At 38.8% G+C, this 17855-nt stretch overlaps 1 protein-coding gene across 3 annotated transcripts in view; it reads left to right on the forward strand.

The window, feature by feature from the left end:
- Window positions 1-716: 716 nt before the first annotated feature.
- slc12a5b (solute carrier family 12 member 5b) overlaps window positions 717-17855 on the forward strand; it is a 41196-nt gene continuing 24057 nt past the window's right edge. For 2 of the 3 annotated variants that reach the window (XM_074643996.1, XM_074643997.1), the window contains exon 1: window positions 717-1093. In XM_074643996.1, the coding sequence (XP_074500097.1) occupies window positions 1039-1093 (55 nt within the window). In that variant the 5' untranslated portion in view covers window positions 717-1038. Of the gene's footprint in view, window positions 1094-8334; window positions 8465-17855 lie in introns of those variants that run through there. The other variant, XM_074643998.1, reaches the window with a different exon arrangement.

Genomic DNA, 17855 nt, shown 5'->3' on the forward strand with positions numbered 1-17855 from the left:
GTTGAGGACCTTTCCAGAGATACCAACTTCATGTTTCAAACTATCTATCAGGACAGTGTGATCTATTGTATCAAATCCAGCACTTAAATCAAGGAGGACCAGTATGATGAAATAATAAAAGGACAACTATTGTAGGTTTCCCATCACTGCCTATAAATCTACTCAGATCAGTCAAGTTGTTTGTCATTTAGATACATTAGATCATTTAAATTAAAAAACAAACATGCTAAGTTCAAATCTAGTAAATAGTCTTTCCCACGCACTTATCCAAGAAACCAAAATTATGGAGACAATGCAAGCATACAGACTGGTTGACCTGCCCTGGTGCACCAGGGCAGGTCAACCAGTCTGTATGCTTGCATTTTAAATTCAACGAGTTATACAAGTGCAGCCTGCAGCCCTTCAACAGATAATGGGCCATGACCACGCAGGAAAACATAAAAGAGAGAAGCAGGGTGGGGAAGACATAACAAAAGAGGGATGAATACCCGGTAATGAAATGGAATCTCATCTTCCATCTGAAAAGAACATCAAAGGAGATGCTTAATCTCAGGAGGCACTACTTTGTCATCTGACGTGCATCCCCTCTGTCTCTCAATCCCTCTCCATCCATCCCGCTCTCTTGATGAGATGGATGATGATGAACGTGCGTGAGGGAGGGAGGGAGGAAGGGAGGGATAATACCTCCTGAATACATGATGAATGTAGTCATTGGGCTTAAAGTGACTGGGGGGCGAGTGGCGCACAGAGCGTGCATGTGAGTGACACAGAGCACCATCATCAACGCTCCCCTGCAGCCTCTCTCAGTCTCCTCCTGGAGAGAGACACATGGCATCACGCAACACACAAGACAAGTCAAAGACAGGATGAAATATTCTTGCTTCCTTTTTTTTTCTTTTTTAAACTGAGGCAAGAGAAAAGAGGCAGTGAGACGCAGAAGTAAAGCAGCATCTTGTGGCATCCAGCTTTTTTTCTAAGCAACAGGATCAGGAGACGTGCTCCTTGTGCACAGCCTGAGGAGGAGGAGGAGGAGAGAGGATGCTGAACAACATGACGGACTGCGAAGAGGGAGAGGGGGGATCCAACAGCCAGGGTGAGTGATGCTGGCCACTGATGAGAGAGAGGAGTGGGTGGCAGTTTGTGGATGTGGATGTGGATGCGTATGTGTGTGTGAGTGTCAGCGTGGGTTCTCAATGTGTGACTGAGTTGGGGAAAGTTAGGGAAACAAGATTATGTCATTTCATCTGCATTTTTGTGTGTGAAGAGCTAAGAGAGACAGAGATGGAGAGAGGAAACTTATGTCTGCTCTGGTTTTATGGACACAAAATATTAATATAATATAATTTATATGTAAATATTAATGATTCACATGTTGAGAGAATGGAAACAACAAGTGGATGTGGTCCAGTCAAGCATCCGTCCGCTCCATAGCACCTTCAACAATTGGCTCACACTTTAATAGGTTACTCTATCAAAAAGTAAGTAGAACTACAAGCCAAGTATACCTTTCTGTAGGCCTATGAGGCAAGAATACTTAATTATACTTTTCTTAAGTATATCTCGATCAAACAATTAAGTACAAGTAGGCCTATCAGCTAAGTATACTTAGACTTTTTTGTATACTTGTCAGTATGAGCCAAGTATAGTTAAGTATACTTTTGTTAAGTATATATCTGATAAGTACATTAAAAGTAATGAATGAATACTAATAGCACACTTGAATAAACTTCTTTTCGGTAAGGGACGCACTGCACCTCCTGGGGTTGCATCACTTTTTCCTCTTTCCTGTTGTTTTTTTAAAAATGAGCTGTTTATGGTCAGGTGGATGGATGAATTTGACATCTTGGTTGCGGTATTTGTGTTTCAGATGTGGTCGGTTCATGTGCCGGTAGATTCATACGTCCATGTCAAACACTTTTAGCACTCTACTACAAAAAGGTTTCCAGCGGACTGAGTGCAGAGCGTCTGGGGAAACCAGCCTTTTACTCTCAAACTCTTTCATGTCTCTCTCAATCAAGAACATCTCGCCAGGGGCAATATCTGCCTTTCATAATGGTGCATGTGTGTGGCCCTGAGTGTTTGTATAAGTGTGCGTGTGTGTGTGTGTGTGTGTGTGTGTGTGTGTGTGTGTGTGTGTGTGTGTGTGTGTGTGTGTGTGTGTGTGTGTGTGTGTGCGTGTGTGTGTGTGTGTGTGTGTGTGTGTGCGTGTGTGTGTGTGTGCATGTGTGCATGTGTGTGTGTGTGTGTGTGTACAGTCTGAGTGTGCCCAAACATGCATGCAAATATGTCTTGGATGGCACCTTTCCATATAAATTGCAATATGTCACCAATTTCACCTTAACTTAAGTTATTATTAGAGCTGCAACGATTAATTGATTAGTCAATCGACAGAAAATGAATTTGCTACTATTTTGATAATCGATTAATTGTTTCAGTAATTTTTCGAGAAAACACATTTTCTGGTTCCGGCTTCTCAAACATGAAGATTTGGTGTTTATCTTTCAAATATCTTTATATTTCTGACTGTTGGTACAAAACAAGTAAATTGGAGACATCACTGTGGGCTCGGAGAAAGTCTGAAAACACACACACACACACACACACACATATTGCATATAATATTTTTGTAGTTTCTGTATTTCCATACATCCATCGATTATCTGTAACCACTTATTTTATTATATACATAGAGACAGACAACCATTCACGCTCACATTCACACGTACGCGAGGAGAACATGCCGTTTCTGTATTTGTTATATGAAATAACACTTCTGCACTGCTTACACCATTTCACCTCCCTTGTGTATTTCTTGACAGAGAAGTTGATTTTATTGGAAAGAGTAACTTGCTCCATTGCCAGCCAACTGTTGTATGTGTCTATGAGGGAGACAGTTCATTTTAACATCACATGAAGTACAAAGATCTTGATCTTTTTTGGCTTGTTGGCTTGATTTTCTTCCCCTTGCACATCACAGGGCGGGATTGTGAATCCACACATGTGCAGCCAAGACTAATGTATATTTGGAAAAGAGAAACTTTTCTCCCTCTAAAGGACGTATTATTGTATCAACTTGCAGACTTGGCGTTCCCCCCGAAGCCTGTTATTCAAAAGTGTAAAGGTAGAAAATTGGATTACACTCACACTTACATTATATTGAGTGGAAATTCAGTCTGCAGTGATCCCTCTCTATTTTCATAAAAAATTAACTTTAACCCTCTGAGACACGCGGGATCACCGGTGATTCTGACCGACATTACTGTCTTTAGAAGGCTGTAGCGGGCTCAGTCTTGAAGCTAGAGTGAAATCATGGTAGCTTGGAGGCTAAATAATGCTCCAAAGTTAGGCAAAGTTTTTGAGGAGGAAAACTGTAATGGGCATTTTCAAAGGGGTCCCTTGACATCTGACCTCAAGATATGATAATGAAAATAGGTGCTATGGGTACCCACGAGTCTCCCCTTTACAGACATGCCTACTTTATATAATCACATGCAGTTTGGGGCAAAACGCATGTATAAATGTGTTATTTTGGCATATTCTAATGGGGTGTTTGAATATTTCTATATACTGGGGTCCCTAAACAGTCTTCAATTACATAAATTGGGTATGACTGTAAAGCTGAGACTCTTGTGGATCCAATGAGCTCAGTTGTATTCATGTGTCATGATGTTAATCCCCATAGTAGCCATTTCATTGTAGCGAGACCATTTTTTGAAACTTGACCTCACTGTATAAAATTGAGGTTTGAGGCTGTTCACATTTTAGCTCATTTGACCAAAGCACAGGTGTTACTAATAACAGTCATGAGAGTGACCAACTCTGTGCCCAGCTATGCTGCGAGCATAGGATATTGTGAAACTCTGAAAACAGTATTAAATGAAACACCAAAAAGTCAATGGTAGTGATTACATGTCAGAAAAAGAGGAGTTACCATGAACAAGAAGTAATAATACAGTAACAAGAAAACTGGATTAACAAAAGTGTAGATTAGATTATCAAATTAGTTATTGTCCCTCAGGAACAAAAGTGTCACCAGTGAAAGAAGAACAGTAAAGCGAGCCCATGTAATTTATGTTGAACAATGGCCACTAGGGCCACAAGTGACAATAATCAGATAAGGATAATTCATCAAGTGTAACAAGTATAACAATAGCACAAGTAGAGAAAGTAAAATAAATTAGTTATAAAGCAATATCTATCTTAATTTAGCTAACATTAGTTACCGTTATGGACACAAACTAATAATCCGTATGCTTGATCTTCCATGAAAATCCCAGAATTGGTGTCCATGTGACCCTGAACTTTCTATGGAACATGAAAATAAAAAACCCACATCAATCAACCCTGATATTGCAAGATTGTGAATAAAAATGTGACTTCATCTTTTGCAAATAATTCCAGACTTTGAGACGTCAGAAAAAAAATAACAAGCTTCTACAATCATGCTAGGCTCTGTGAGGTTATAATTAGGCACAGTGCTTTGAGCTTCATGCTAAAAAGTGTTGGCAGGTTTACTACCCTAGTTTGGCTTGTTAGCATGCTAACATTTGCTAATAATTATCATTAAACAAGTGAGGCTGATGGGAAAGTCACGACTTTCCTTGAGGCAGATACTCCTTATGCCAGTAATTTCCAGTCCTTGTGTGTATTAAACTTTAAAACAGAGGGATTATTAACTTTTTACTTTTTAAAGACCACGATTTGAGTGATCACACCACAGGGGTGACTACTGAGGTGGCATTGGTACACTGGAGTGTGATGTGAACAGAGCACACAGAATATGAGTACACTAATGAAATACCTTCTCATTATATTCCAGCCTGATTTATGAGATCCCTGGAGGCTGCACGCTGTCCACGGGCTATAAAAATGGATGTAATCTAATCAATCAGCTCAACAGGAGTGATTGTGAGATGAAAAGAGGAATTTGTCATAGACGGTTCAGTCCTGGTGCAGGTTTACCCTTTGTTTAAAAAAAAAAAACAGCGATCGACTTTTCTCATAAACTACTTTCCTATTCAGTTCCATATCAATGTGTCTACACCCCTTTTAGCTCTGTGTTGTGATTTATAAATTACCTTTTAATACGTTTTAAACATCGTGCAGTATCCATTAAGGCATTTTGTACAACATGCAGTCGAGGCTTTAAGAACTGATGAGTAGCAGTAGTATGTGTGGGAGCTTCCTCCTGTTTAACCATTTCAATCTGAAGACTGACTTGGAAGAACAAAAGATGTCCGTTCGCTAAAAATATTAATATAATATCTTTGAGGGGTTATGTAAATCGAGTATACTCAGAAATACCAGTTTATTAGGTACATCTCTAAAGTGAAATGCAGTTCAGTAAAAAAATATCCTGCAATATCTCCTAACATTGTGAGGCTTATATTCAGTTTTTGTTGAGATTGTGTAAACGTTCTGGTGATTTCTGAGGCTGTAGTTAATGGTGTTGTTGTGTTGGACTGCAAAGTGGTGGAATGTGTATTGTCATCTTTTACTGAAGTAAAAATAGCAATATAAATATATCCTTTTACAAGTTCAAAATGTCACTTATACAAAAGTATATAAATATTAAGTGTAGCAAAGTGTCATATGTAAAATGCTCATATGGCACCATTCAGACTATTCTTTTTATCATATGTTTATATATTATTGGAATATTAGTGCTGTTTCAGTGCTGTCAAAGTGGAGCTAATTCTAACTACTTTATATACTGTTGGGTAGTTGAATCTATAACAATGCAAATCTGAAAAGTAACTTAACTGTCAAATAAATTCAGTGGAGTAAAAAGTACAATACAACCTCCAAAGATCTAGCGGAGTAAAAAATACAAAGTTGCTTTTAGGATGGAAATACTCAAGGAAAGTACAAGTTAATGGATGCAGACTAAATATAAGAAACACATTTTAATACAAAACAATACATTACAACACAATCACATGTCGAAGTGTCCTTGAGCAAGGCATCTAATCTTCAACCATCCAAATTAGGATAGAGTGATACCTTAGTGCTTTTTCAGGCCGTCAAACTGACAGTAAAGTCTTTAAAATTGGTGAAACAGTCATTCACTCCATGTTCATAGTACTGTAGTGTCACAATGGAGCGGTAACCAAAATACTGCTTGTATCATCTGCAGCAGCTGGTGCAGGAGATAAACAAAGGTCATGTCAATGTCAAATTTTTGGCGGAGTTTATATAAAAGCAAGTATTGGCACCACGTGTGAGTAATGCAGGGTCAGACGTGAGGATTTTATTATAGATAATACTGATAGATGAAAATAAATGCACATGTAGAAAGATGCAAACAAAAACAGATAATATTAAATTAAAAAAAAAGAAAGAAGTTAAAGCAGCAAAATAAGACCACTTCTTTGTGGCTTTGGACATACAAACTCAAAATCTGAAATTAAAACATTCAATGTAAATTAATTTGAGACTTAATGTGGTCTTATACTAGTAATGCCACATCTATTTTTAAATGATAAATTAATGATTTAGATTTTTAAAATTTATAACAATATCATTTATAATCTATAATAATTTTTATTATTTTACAATTGAGTGTTAGTTATCAAGTAATCCAGCATTTGCTCCAAAATCTTGTCATGTATGAGGTGTACAAGGTTAGTCTTATATATCAGCTGTGTGTTTTAGATATTTAGGACTTTTAATTTTAGCGGTTTGTTCACACATTTATGGCACACGATGGCAGGTTTGCAGGCTGCCACCTGTCTCTGTGTCCTTGTCATTTTGGTCGGTCATTACGAGCTCTGGGGGCAGATGGTCTGGAACTCCCCTCTTAGGGCTGTTCAGACTGGGAGAGATTAAACCTTGGTTGGAGGTGCGTGCACACACATACACACACACACACACACACACACACACGACACACATGAAAATGCAAAATATTTGCCTGTGAATATTAGGGCTAAGGCTTTTATTGTGAAAAGCAAGAACGGAATGAATGAGTGGATTTGGTATTTGATCCGTCTTGGTTCGGTTGATGCCTTTATTCACGGTGCGAAAGCTCAGAATACCTTGTTCCGATAAAAAAGTGCGTCGCTTTTAATATTCACGTTCTCTGTGAAAGTAGCTACTCGCACTACACTATGATAAAAACAGCAAAAATAGAAAGGGATAAAGTTAAATAATTGAACTACTGACTTAAGTTTTAACTTAAAGGAATATTATTATACATTAAAGAAAACATCCTTATTAATATATTCCATTTCTGCCAAGATATCCCCCTAATTATCATACACTGGTCCTTTAATGCTTCATTTATGTTAGACACAAAATTTGTGAACACTTAGTCAAAGTTTTTGTCTCACCCATTTCCCATCCCTTACTAAATATGACAGGAAGTTTTGCAGTGCAGTTACTAAAATTAACGGGAAGTTTTGCATTGCAGTTACTAAAATTAACAGGAAGTTTTGTAGTGCAGTTACTAAAAGTAACAGGAAGTTTAGTAGTGAAGTTACTAAAAGTAACAGGAAGTTTTGCAGTGCAGTTACTAAAAGTAACAGGAAGTTTTGTAGTGCAGTTACTAAAAGTAACAGGAAGTTTTGTAGTGCAGTTACTAAAATTAACAGGAAGTTTTGTAGTGCAGTTACTAAAAGTAACAGGAAGTTTAGTAGTGCAGTTACTAAAAGTAACAGGAAGTTTTGTAGTGCAGTTACTAAATGAACATGAAGTTTTGTAGTGCAGTTACTAAAAGTAACAGGAAGTTTTGCAGTGCAGTTACTAAAAGTAACAGGAAGTTTTGCAGTGCAGTTACTAAAAGTAACAGGAAGTTTGGCAGTGCAGTTACTTAAGAGGAAGCTTGGCAGTGCAGTTATTGAATATAACAGGAAGTTTGGCAGTGCAGTTACTTAAGAGGAAGCTTGGCAGAGCAGTTATTGAATATAACAGGAAGCTTGGCAGTACAGTTACTAAAAGTAACAGGAAGTTTTGCAGTGCAGTTACTAAAATGAACAGGAAGTTTGGCAGTGCAGTTACTAAAAGTAACAGGAAGTTTTGCAGTGCAGTTACTAAAAGTAACAGGAAGTTTTGCAGTGCAGTTACTAAAATGAACAGGAAGTTTGGCAGTGCAGTTACTTAAGAGGAAGCTTGGCAGTGCAGTTATTGAATATAACAGGAAGCTTGGCAGTACAGTTACTAAAAGTAACAGGAAGTTTTGCAGTGCAATTACTGAATATAACAGGAAGTTTGGCAGTGCAATTACTGAATATAACAGGAAGTTTGGCAGTGCAGTTACTAAAAGTAACAGGAAGTTTGGCAGTGCAGTTACTAAAAGTAACAGGAAGCTTGGCAGTGCAGTTGCAAGCATGAGGGGACAGAGACTTCCTCCAAGTAGCCATGTTGTGCTAGAAGTAACATTAATTGCTCCATGTAACAACAAGCTTCAGACGGGACCACCAGAAGTGCCGGATTCATCTTAATTGGTTGCACTTCACATGCCTCGGTAAGCTAACGTTAGCTTCTCAGTGCTATTTTGCTAGTTTTGTTGTGTGTTTGCAACAAAGTTATTTCCATGTTCTGGCATTTTACTGTGGTTTATGAATATCTAGTATCATCGAGTGTCATATATCGACTAAGACATAGACACAATATACACAATATACACACTAACATAATAATCTTAAAACCTCTCAGATTTATCTTCTGACCTTTAGTGTGGGTCGCGACCCCCAGGTTGGGAATAACTGCTGGTCGCTTTTATCAGTCAATGTACGTTATTGAAATTAATCACTTCAACCTGGATGGTTTTAACTAAATTGCTTGTCCTCTTTCAGGTGAATGGTTAATGGCTGACGGGGAACAAATCGATTAATTCTGCTTAAAGGAACAGTTTAGGGCAATATGCTGATTCGCTGTCCGACACAGAACAAGATGAGATGCATGATAATTGTTTTTCATATTTTTGTTGATGGAGGCTAACTTGCTGAGCATCAAATGGACACATGCAGGACTTGTGGTTAAGAAGGCAAAAAAAGCATATTATATATAGTGTTCCTTTAAAGGAATAGTTCAACATTTTGGGAAATACGCTTTATTCCCTATCTTGCTGAGAGTTATATGAGAAGGTCGATACCACACCTCCTGCCCTCCATAACACAACCACAGCCCGCTGAGATGGATTAATCTGCTTGCCAGATGTCGTTAGCTCATCCACTGGTGTTTGAATCTGAATCAATTTGTCTGATTGCCCATACGTTAATGCAGAGTGTCCACCATTGTAATTCCACTGAGAGAGAAGGGTCACCTGATACATTAGCATAGGTGGCTAAGTGGTGCACAAACAAAACCTCCTTCTCCTCCTAATGCAGATGACGATTCATTGCCTTTGCCAGGGTCATAGCTGAAGGCTAAAGGACAAAGAGTCACCCGTTACTACAGCATATTATCACATTATTAGTATTAACCAGAGTAACAGAGGCAGCAGCATCATTAGTATGATTGTGTTGTAATAAACAGGCAATTAATTGGGGAAACAACAGCAGTTACTAAAAGCCTAAGAATAATACTTCAACATGAGGGATATTGTTTGTTTTGTGTAGACATGAGCAGTCACGTAATTGTGCATGAGGAATTATCTCATCACAGAGGACTGCTGCATTATTTAAAGCTGCTCTCTTAATGCCATATAAAGGATTTTCATATCGCTGCTTCTCGGTAATTTCACTGATGTGTCCTCAACTGATTTACAGCTTTAATAAACTGGCTCAAGGCAGGAAACGCACTGTACATTTGTCAATGCTGATACAAGTTTGACATGTCAGATTTACCTTTCACCTCCAGCGTGTGGCGGATGCGGTTACCAAGGGCAGGTTTTGAACAGTGAGCAACAGGAAGATAAATCATGTCATAGATTACCAGTAATCCTCTGACGAGTTGTCCCGGCTCTTCAGTTACTGAATGAAGAGAGTGTCAGACACTGACTTTAATCCATAAAGAGTGAGAGGTCACACTGTGGAAGTTGGATTGAGAATATTGTGCACATTTAAATAGATTGATCCAATTCAATATGCTTAATGTGTACATGGTCCATTTTATTTCACAATAAACCCACCTCATGTCTTCTTATTGGACGAGCTTTGGTACGTCGGATAAACACTTTCAATAACCTACTGTAGATGATGTAACATCACTGCACTATTGTTATTGCATGCTGTGATGTTAATATGTGTCATCATACAGAGGGGCCTTTATTTACCTTTATTTTGGCACTTTCCTTTAATGATTTTGGTTGGAAGTAAATTATTAGGGTGGTCAAACGATTAAAATAGTTAATCGCAAATAAATCCCACATTTTTTATGTGTTCAAAATGTACCTTAAAGGGAGATTTGTCAAGTATTTAATACTCTTATCAACATGGGAATGGGCAAATGTGCTTGCTTTATGCAAATGTATGTATATATTTATTATTGGAAATCAATTAGCAACACAAAACAATGACAAATATTGTCCAGAAACCCTCACAGGTTCTGCATTTAGCATAAAATATATGCTCAAATCATAACATGGCAAACTTGAGCCCAACAGACAACAAAAGCTGTCAGTGTGTCAGTCTGCTGACTTGGCTATGACTTGCCCCAAACTGCATGTGATTATCATAAAGTGGGCATGTCTGTAAAGGGGAGATTCGTGGGTACCCATAGAACCCATTTTCATTCACAAATGTTGAGGTCAGAGGTCAAGGGACCCCTTTGAAAATGGCCATGCAAGTTTTTCCTCGCCAAAATTTAGCGGAAGTTTTGAGCGTTATTTAACCTCCTTCTTAACAAGCTAGTATGACATGGTTGGTACCAATGGATTTCTTAGTTTTTTTTTTAGTTTCATATGAGCCCGCTACAACCTAAAAATCGCAAGTTGCATTAATGCGTCAAATAAATTAGTGGCGTTAAAACAAAATTTGCGTTGATGCGTTATTATCAGGTTAAGTTTGACAGCCCTATAAATTATTCATTAGAGTCAATATTGTGTAACATCAGTTTGCTTCCAGGAAACATATGCAAGAGAAAAATTAATAGTATGTTAATGTCTTCCAAAATTACCTTTACGAGCGCCCTAAAAAAGAGAGCGATTTCTGATCTGATGTAGTAACGTTCTGTTGGGCCGGACATTAGACAGAGAGGGATCGATTTTAGGTGTAAACCGATAGGCTGTCATTTACAATTCTACAATTTCATTTAGCTTTTTATGAAAAGTTCATGAAAAATGTATGAAAATAAGTTTGTCATGGTGGTATTGTGCAAAAATTGTACCTAACACCCATTTGTGCAGCATTTAGGTCAATTCTGACGATGCAGAAGTTGTACTTTTTTAGTACGTTTATGTGCCCAAATCATGCAACCTGAATTGTTTTTTTGTCCACTTTGGGGCAGCACAACAAGCTGTAAACAAACATAAACTTGGTAAACAGTTGCTTATTCATACATCCAGCAGATACAGAGCAACTTTAGCATTCATTTAGAGTCGTGTGTCTGACCACCTGATGATCCAATATTCACTCTCTTTTAGCTCTGTTTTTGGTCTCCACCAACTCCTCAGAGAAATATTTGGCTCTTTAGCGACTAAATGTTTCACTGTGTTAACCAGCTAGTCTCTAACTGTGTCTGTCTGCTTTTTGGTGCTGATCAAGTAGTACACAGTGTTCTTTAAACAGTAAAGTTGTGGCCTTAAAACCAAAACAGTGTGTTTATAGAAGCTAAAAAAAAAAGCTCAGTAGAGTCGAGGAGAGCTGCAGAGTCGGGGGATGATTATCTGTGGGTTTGTCGACACCTTTCACATTACACATTTGAGCCATTGATTATATAAAATATTGGTAATAGCAGCTTTAAGATTGGGGCAAGTGTTTTTCTGGTAATAAGAGCCACACATTAAGATATGTTACGTCTTCCTTGTGCTCCCCTGTGACCCCTACTTTCTGCAGCACTTTGCAGTTACATGACTCACTGAGGCTCTGATGGCTTTACTAAGACCATGATCACACTACAGAGGTCGACACTGTGAGATCCAGGAGCAAAGCGATTGAACTGGGGAAAGAGAAGTGGGAATAGTGATAGCGCTCTCCTCTAATCCTCCCAGTGAGCCATAACATCTCTCCCAACCAGTCGTCTTAGATTGGAGATTATTAAAAACAGTGCGGTCTAATCCTTTCTTCCTCATCACTTTCCCCTCCCACAGCTCACTCTCAGCGGTCCAGTCACTTATTTCTCTGTGCCATAGAGCTCCATTGTTGTTCCAAAACTGTTAAAAACACATCAGTGAGGCCCACTTTTAGCCTGACTGATGTGTTCCTTCATTACGATAAACAGTAGTTTCCACACTCCCACATACACGGAAATACTCCTACTAGAGCACCAGATCTGCAGCTGAAAATAGTCCTTAAGAAAATACACAAATTACTCCTGCTTGAGTAAAATTTGCTAGAAACTAGGGTGTAAAGTTTCATTGCAATACGATATGTGGCGTTTTCGATTTGACTCAATTCAGGGGCCTGCAATTGATATGAGACGATTTCATATGTCCATTTAACACAATCAGTTATATTACATAAAAAGCAACTAAAACATGATTTGACAATTTTATTACTGGGCTCTGTAGAAAGGAGGTGCACTTGGACTTGCCATAGGAATTTCAAAATAAAGGCGTACCTTAAAGATGAATATATGTATCGATGTTTTAACTTTGCATCGATGATATTGGATCGTTGATAATTTAATCGATATATCGATCCAGGTCGATATATCGTTACACCCCAACTAGAAACAACAGTGCCCAGCTGTACTTTTGACCGTTTCACTGGAATTGAGTCTGAGAGCCATAGACTGGGTGGGTCAGAAAGTTGAGGGACTAATGCATTGTTGAATTTGGTCTTTTCATTGGATTTGTTGACAAAACTAAAGAATATTGCAGTTCGAGTTTCTCTTCTCCCATCCGTTAGTTTACTTTATCACCATTTCTCACCATTACATACATCTATAGAAACCTTTCATTTGACTCTCATATCCCCAAAGTGCCTTTACCTGCAGCTGTTTGTTGTATCCATGCACACTCATGCCATGTGAGGGAAAGTGGTCCAGTAAATAGTGAAGATCCCTTTCCTTTATATCATATGGTAAAATCACCCTTATTAACCTTCATACACCCTCGAGTGCATCTAGCTGTGGATGAATCATTTGCTTTTCCCTTGTTGGGGAAAATGTGGAGAACACTCAGTTACTGCCTGGCCCGCGGCCTGGGATTTGTTTCCATCTAAAAAGTACAGATGAGTCAGTCATTACAAAGACTTTTGGTTGCTTTTCTCTTTTTTTTTCGTAACAAATAGGCCGAGGTCACATTAATTATGGGAAAATTGCTTTAGAGCTTGTTCCATTGATGCTAAATCTGCTCCCCACACTCATGTTCTTGGTTCACGGTTTCTATTATATCAGTTGTACACTCTTGTGTTGTCTAACTGGAATCAGGACGATACTTTCTACAGGTGTAAAAACTTAAAGGAAAAGTTTGACATATTGGGAAATATACTTATTTGTTTTTTTTGCCGAGAGTTAGACGAGAAGATTGATAACATTCTCATATCTGTGAGCTAAATATGAAGGATCCATAGCCTGGCAACCAGCTGAGACTCTTGGTTTGATGTTAAGTTAGAAATATAATGTTTGCTCCTGTGTTTAGGCTATACCTCCTGTATTTACACACTACCGGTATACAGCATATGTGGGTCTGTGTTGCATTGCGTCTTCTCACCACATCTGAGCCTCTCCTGGCTCACAAACACGTGAACAAACACAGGAACAGGGTGGCCTCATTATCAGCAGAGTTATACAGCGAACCAGTTCTCACCAGTAACCGAGTGCTATTCTCTCTGGCGAACACGCTCGTACGTGTTGGAGAGACAGAAGTGTAGAGTGATATCAGAGGCAACAACATCGGTTTGACACTAAAAAGTGTCACATCTGGAAATGTTGAGGCTGGTTTGAATTCTGAGCTGTTTTTTGTCTTGAAGCACCATGATAAGATCTGTTGACAAGTTGAAGGGTGCAATCAAGTTTGCGTTCCTGATACATGTGTCTCTTGGACTGGTGATAGAATTATTATCTCGCCATCAACACGCAAACTTCAGGACTTTATGCAAATGTACCACATGAGGCAGCTGATGTGAAAGTTCTGTTTGGCTGTAATATCAAACCAAAACTAAGGGGGATGTTACTGAAACTCCACACTGGGCTATTTTGACACGTGTTGTGCGTGTCTGGAAAACAATGGAGCGCAATAGAAAGTATTTTCTGCTGCTGAACATTAGATTTCGGTTCAAGATAAGACATTTTTGTTAGTGCAAGCATGCATTTATCAGAAGAAGAAGGCTGTATGTGGGGATATAAGAGCTCCCACTGAGCAATTTGACATTGTAAATATGTTTAACAGATGTATATTATGGGTCTATGTGTCTGTAGACGTTAAGTTTAGATTCAGGTTATTCAAGGTTGAAAAGTAAAAGTTCAGTAGACATCTAGTCTTAGCCTCGACGTTGTTTCAATCTGTGAATCTGTCAATTAACAAACAGTTATACTGTAAATGCGGGGTGTGGGCAGTGCTTATGTTAAAGATTTACACGTTTTTATGCATTTATAGAATAAGTAATAATGTTTTTAAATGATGGTCTAAAACCGGGCTATATGTAGCCAATAAATCCTGTGGTCTATATCAGAGCTAAAGCATAAAGGCGATGTTGAAAAGACGTCTGCTGCTCAGTGGGTTGATGTTGTCTGCTTGAGAAAAAGATCAGTGATTGAATGAATCAAAAAATTAAATCAGTCTGGGACACACTAAGCACAAAGCAAAGCTGTGGCTGATCATTAGTTTTGAAGGCATTTGATCATAAACCGAAGCATTGGACAAATTTAAATTCTGACCTTATCCAATGTTCAGGGATCAGCAAAGTGATTACAATTGATCCAGACAGGAACGTGGATTATGTGAACCAAATTTCTGTGGCTAAAAATGTATTCATGAGGTTAGGGAAATGAACGAGCTACTTTAATGTCGGGCTGCTTTTGAGAAGCCAACTTCACGTGTCTTCATGCTCAAATCAGAAACTGAAGAACCTCCAGATTATTTTTGAACATTGGATGACTTCTGCAGGACATTGGAGTGAGGTGAGATCAGCAAGTATCTGTGTGCCAGACACACTCCAAATTAGAAGCAGTGAATCAGGACTATTAATGACTTCCACACATCTTAGCCGAGATGTGTGTCAGCTGGCATATTGGCTGCCTGCGACTCCGTTAATCCAATGCAAGTCTGTTAAAAACTGTAATCAATCTGTTCGTTAGATTTTATGAGATGAAAGAGGCAGTAATTTCATTCTGATGGGAATGTTATTAGTTTTACAGGGATTTGGTCATAAACAAAATATTGGACTAATTCAAATTCTGACCTGATGATAGTGCTAGAAGAAAAGTTAGGCAATGGCAATCTATCCAGTAGGTTTTCAGATATTTCAGACTGGACGAAAGCATTACTAAAACACTTTTTAAAAGAGAGTCCAGCAGGTGCAACAGAGATCCAAGTGACAACATAATTCATCATATGATATTGCTTCTGCTGCAGAAAATGCCATCATATGCCACCATCGTTTAACTCAATATTCTGTCCTCATTCCTGTTTTAATGGCAAGTTTCCATTTTTGTCAGAAAGCATCACATTTCAGTGTCACCCCCGCTGACTACAATCTGTCTGAGAGGCAGAAACACAGTCAGGCAGCCGGCTGTGTGCAACACAGAGTGTCATTCAGGAGATAGATTTAAATTAAACAAATGACTTCATGGAATTAGCTTTAATTCCTCAGTTACAGCAGGGGAGGTGAAAATGAATGAGGTATGTGTGTGTGGTTGCTGTGATTGTGACGTTTGCTGTGCAGCTGATTGGTGCAGTTCGCTCACATGCAGAAGTTAATTTCTGCCTTCCTCTGTGGCCTCCAGCAGCTGCTGGATAATCCCCTTGAGCCTGCGTCCTATTAAGCTTTTAAAAGCCGGTATAAACTGTCCATTTTGTAATAGCCATGTCACATCAAGGGTACAAATCTACACCGCCCACTGCCTTTCATCTGCATGCTGCGGTCAACTCGCAATCACAGCTCGGCCCGCTGCTGCAGCAGCATCATTATAAAGGTTTTCAGATCTTGTAATTCTGTAGTGAGCCGATCACTTCTTATCAATAGGCTTGTTCGACATTAACTGTGCCTCGCCTGAAAAGTAGATGAGATTAAGCAGCAGCAGGGGGCGGTGAGAAAAAGACGAAGATTGATGATTTATTAAATCAGTAAACATTGTAAACATGAGTTTATCTTCTCAATCGCTAGTTTCAAGTCTTCTTCAATACAGCATGATGTTCATTTAGTGAATTAGGGTCCCATTTAGAGTCAAATAGACCACAAAGCAGGGTATGCTTTTGGGCGTGGCTACCTTGTGATTGACAGGTCGTTACCACGACGTTGTCCAGTCTGGGAGTTGTCCGTATTTTCGTTTTACAACTTTAATCCTTTCACATTATCCTTTTTTGGTCACCTGAAAATTTCTTATTAAGCGTTCGGTTGTACAAAAAATCAAGATGGTGACGGCCAAAATGCCCAACTCGAGGCTTCAAAACGGCAGTCCACAAACCAATGGACGATATCATGTTAACTCTGTCCACTTGCAGACCACATTCAGATAGTTTGTAATTATATATATGTGGAAATGTGTGTGTGTTTGGCATTGTATTCTATCCTTTATGTCTGTCTTGTAAAGCATTTTTTTTTAAGTATAAATAACTTTCAGTTATATTTTATCAGCCACACAAGATGTATTTGTTTTCAGATTAAACCTTTGTTGCACAACATGAGACTGATAGCCTATAATCTAGCGTTAAATATTACAGTTATACAGAAAATCTCTACAAAAGTTTATTTTTGTTGCCAAAACTACGGGTAAATCAGTCAGGCGTTTCCCATCATGCCCTGGGTTTGGCAGTCGGGGGAGGGCAGCTGCGGCCGCCTCGATTATCGTTGCCTACGTGTGCATGATGTCAGAGCAACTCGGGATCAAGTCATACACAAACCTAATCTCATCTCGAACAATCCTAAAAGTCACGTCTGTCTGTCCTGAGGATAAAACAGGGATGTAGACATATAAATCTTTAAATCTGCTGAACATTTGAATCACATACTTATCTGCAAATGTTTTGTTTTCAGGGTACATTTAGGACAAATTCTGTTCCGTCATTTAGCTATTTGCTTGTGTTTGCGTGTTTGTGTGTTTGCGTGCGTGTGTGTGTATGTTTGTGCTTTAGACAGATCTCGACACAAACATCTCCCTCAAACATAACCGCATAAACTGATGTTGTAGTTTAATATAGAAGCAGAGCCGAGCTCCAGTTAATGAACTCTGTATGCACACAGTTAACCGTTTGTAATGTCAGCTCATTTATTATTTGAAATCTGTAGTTTAATAACTTCTGTGCCCTTTTCCCTTCAAGCACTGAATTAGCTAAATCATAAAGGGTTGGAGCACCATAAACACCCCAACTTTGAGGTGGAGGCTGGGTAATTAACTTTTGATTGTCTTTCCCCGCCTCGCTCTCCACAGCAGAGTTCATGCTGGGAAAACACACTCGTGGTCCCCAGTAGATTTGACTCTAGCGCCACCATGAGGTTGATATTTTTGGCTTCCAGTAAAATGTGTCAACAACTATTGGGTGGATTACCATGAAATTTGGTACAGATAACCATGAATTGCTCTTTGATTAGATATGAATATGTATCTCAGATTTATACAGTAAAACATGACTGAGCCATTAAAGGCTGAAC

This window comes from Sebastes fasciatus, chromosome 8 (genome assembly GCF_043250625.1).
Source record: "Sebastes fasciatus isolate fSebFas1 chromosome 8, fSebFas1.pri, whole genome shotgun sequence".
In the NCBI taxonomy this organism is placed as follows: Eukaryota; Metazoa; Chordata; class Actinopteri; order Perciformes; family Sebastidae; genus Sebastes; species Sebastes fasciatus.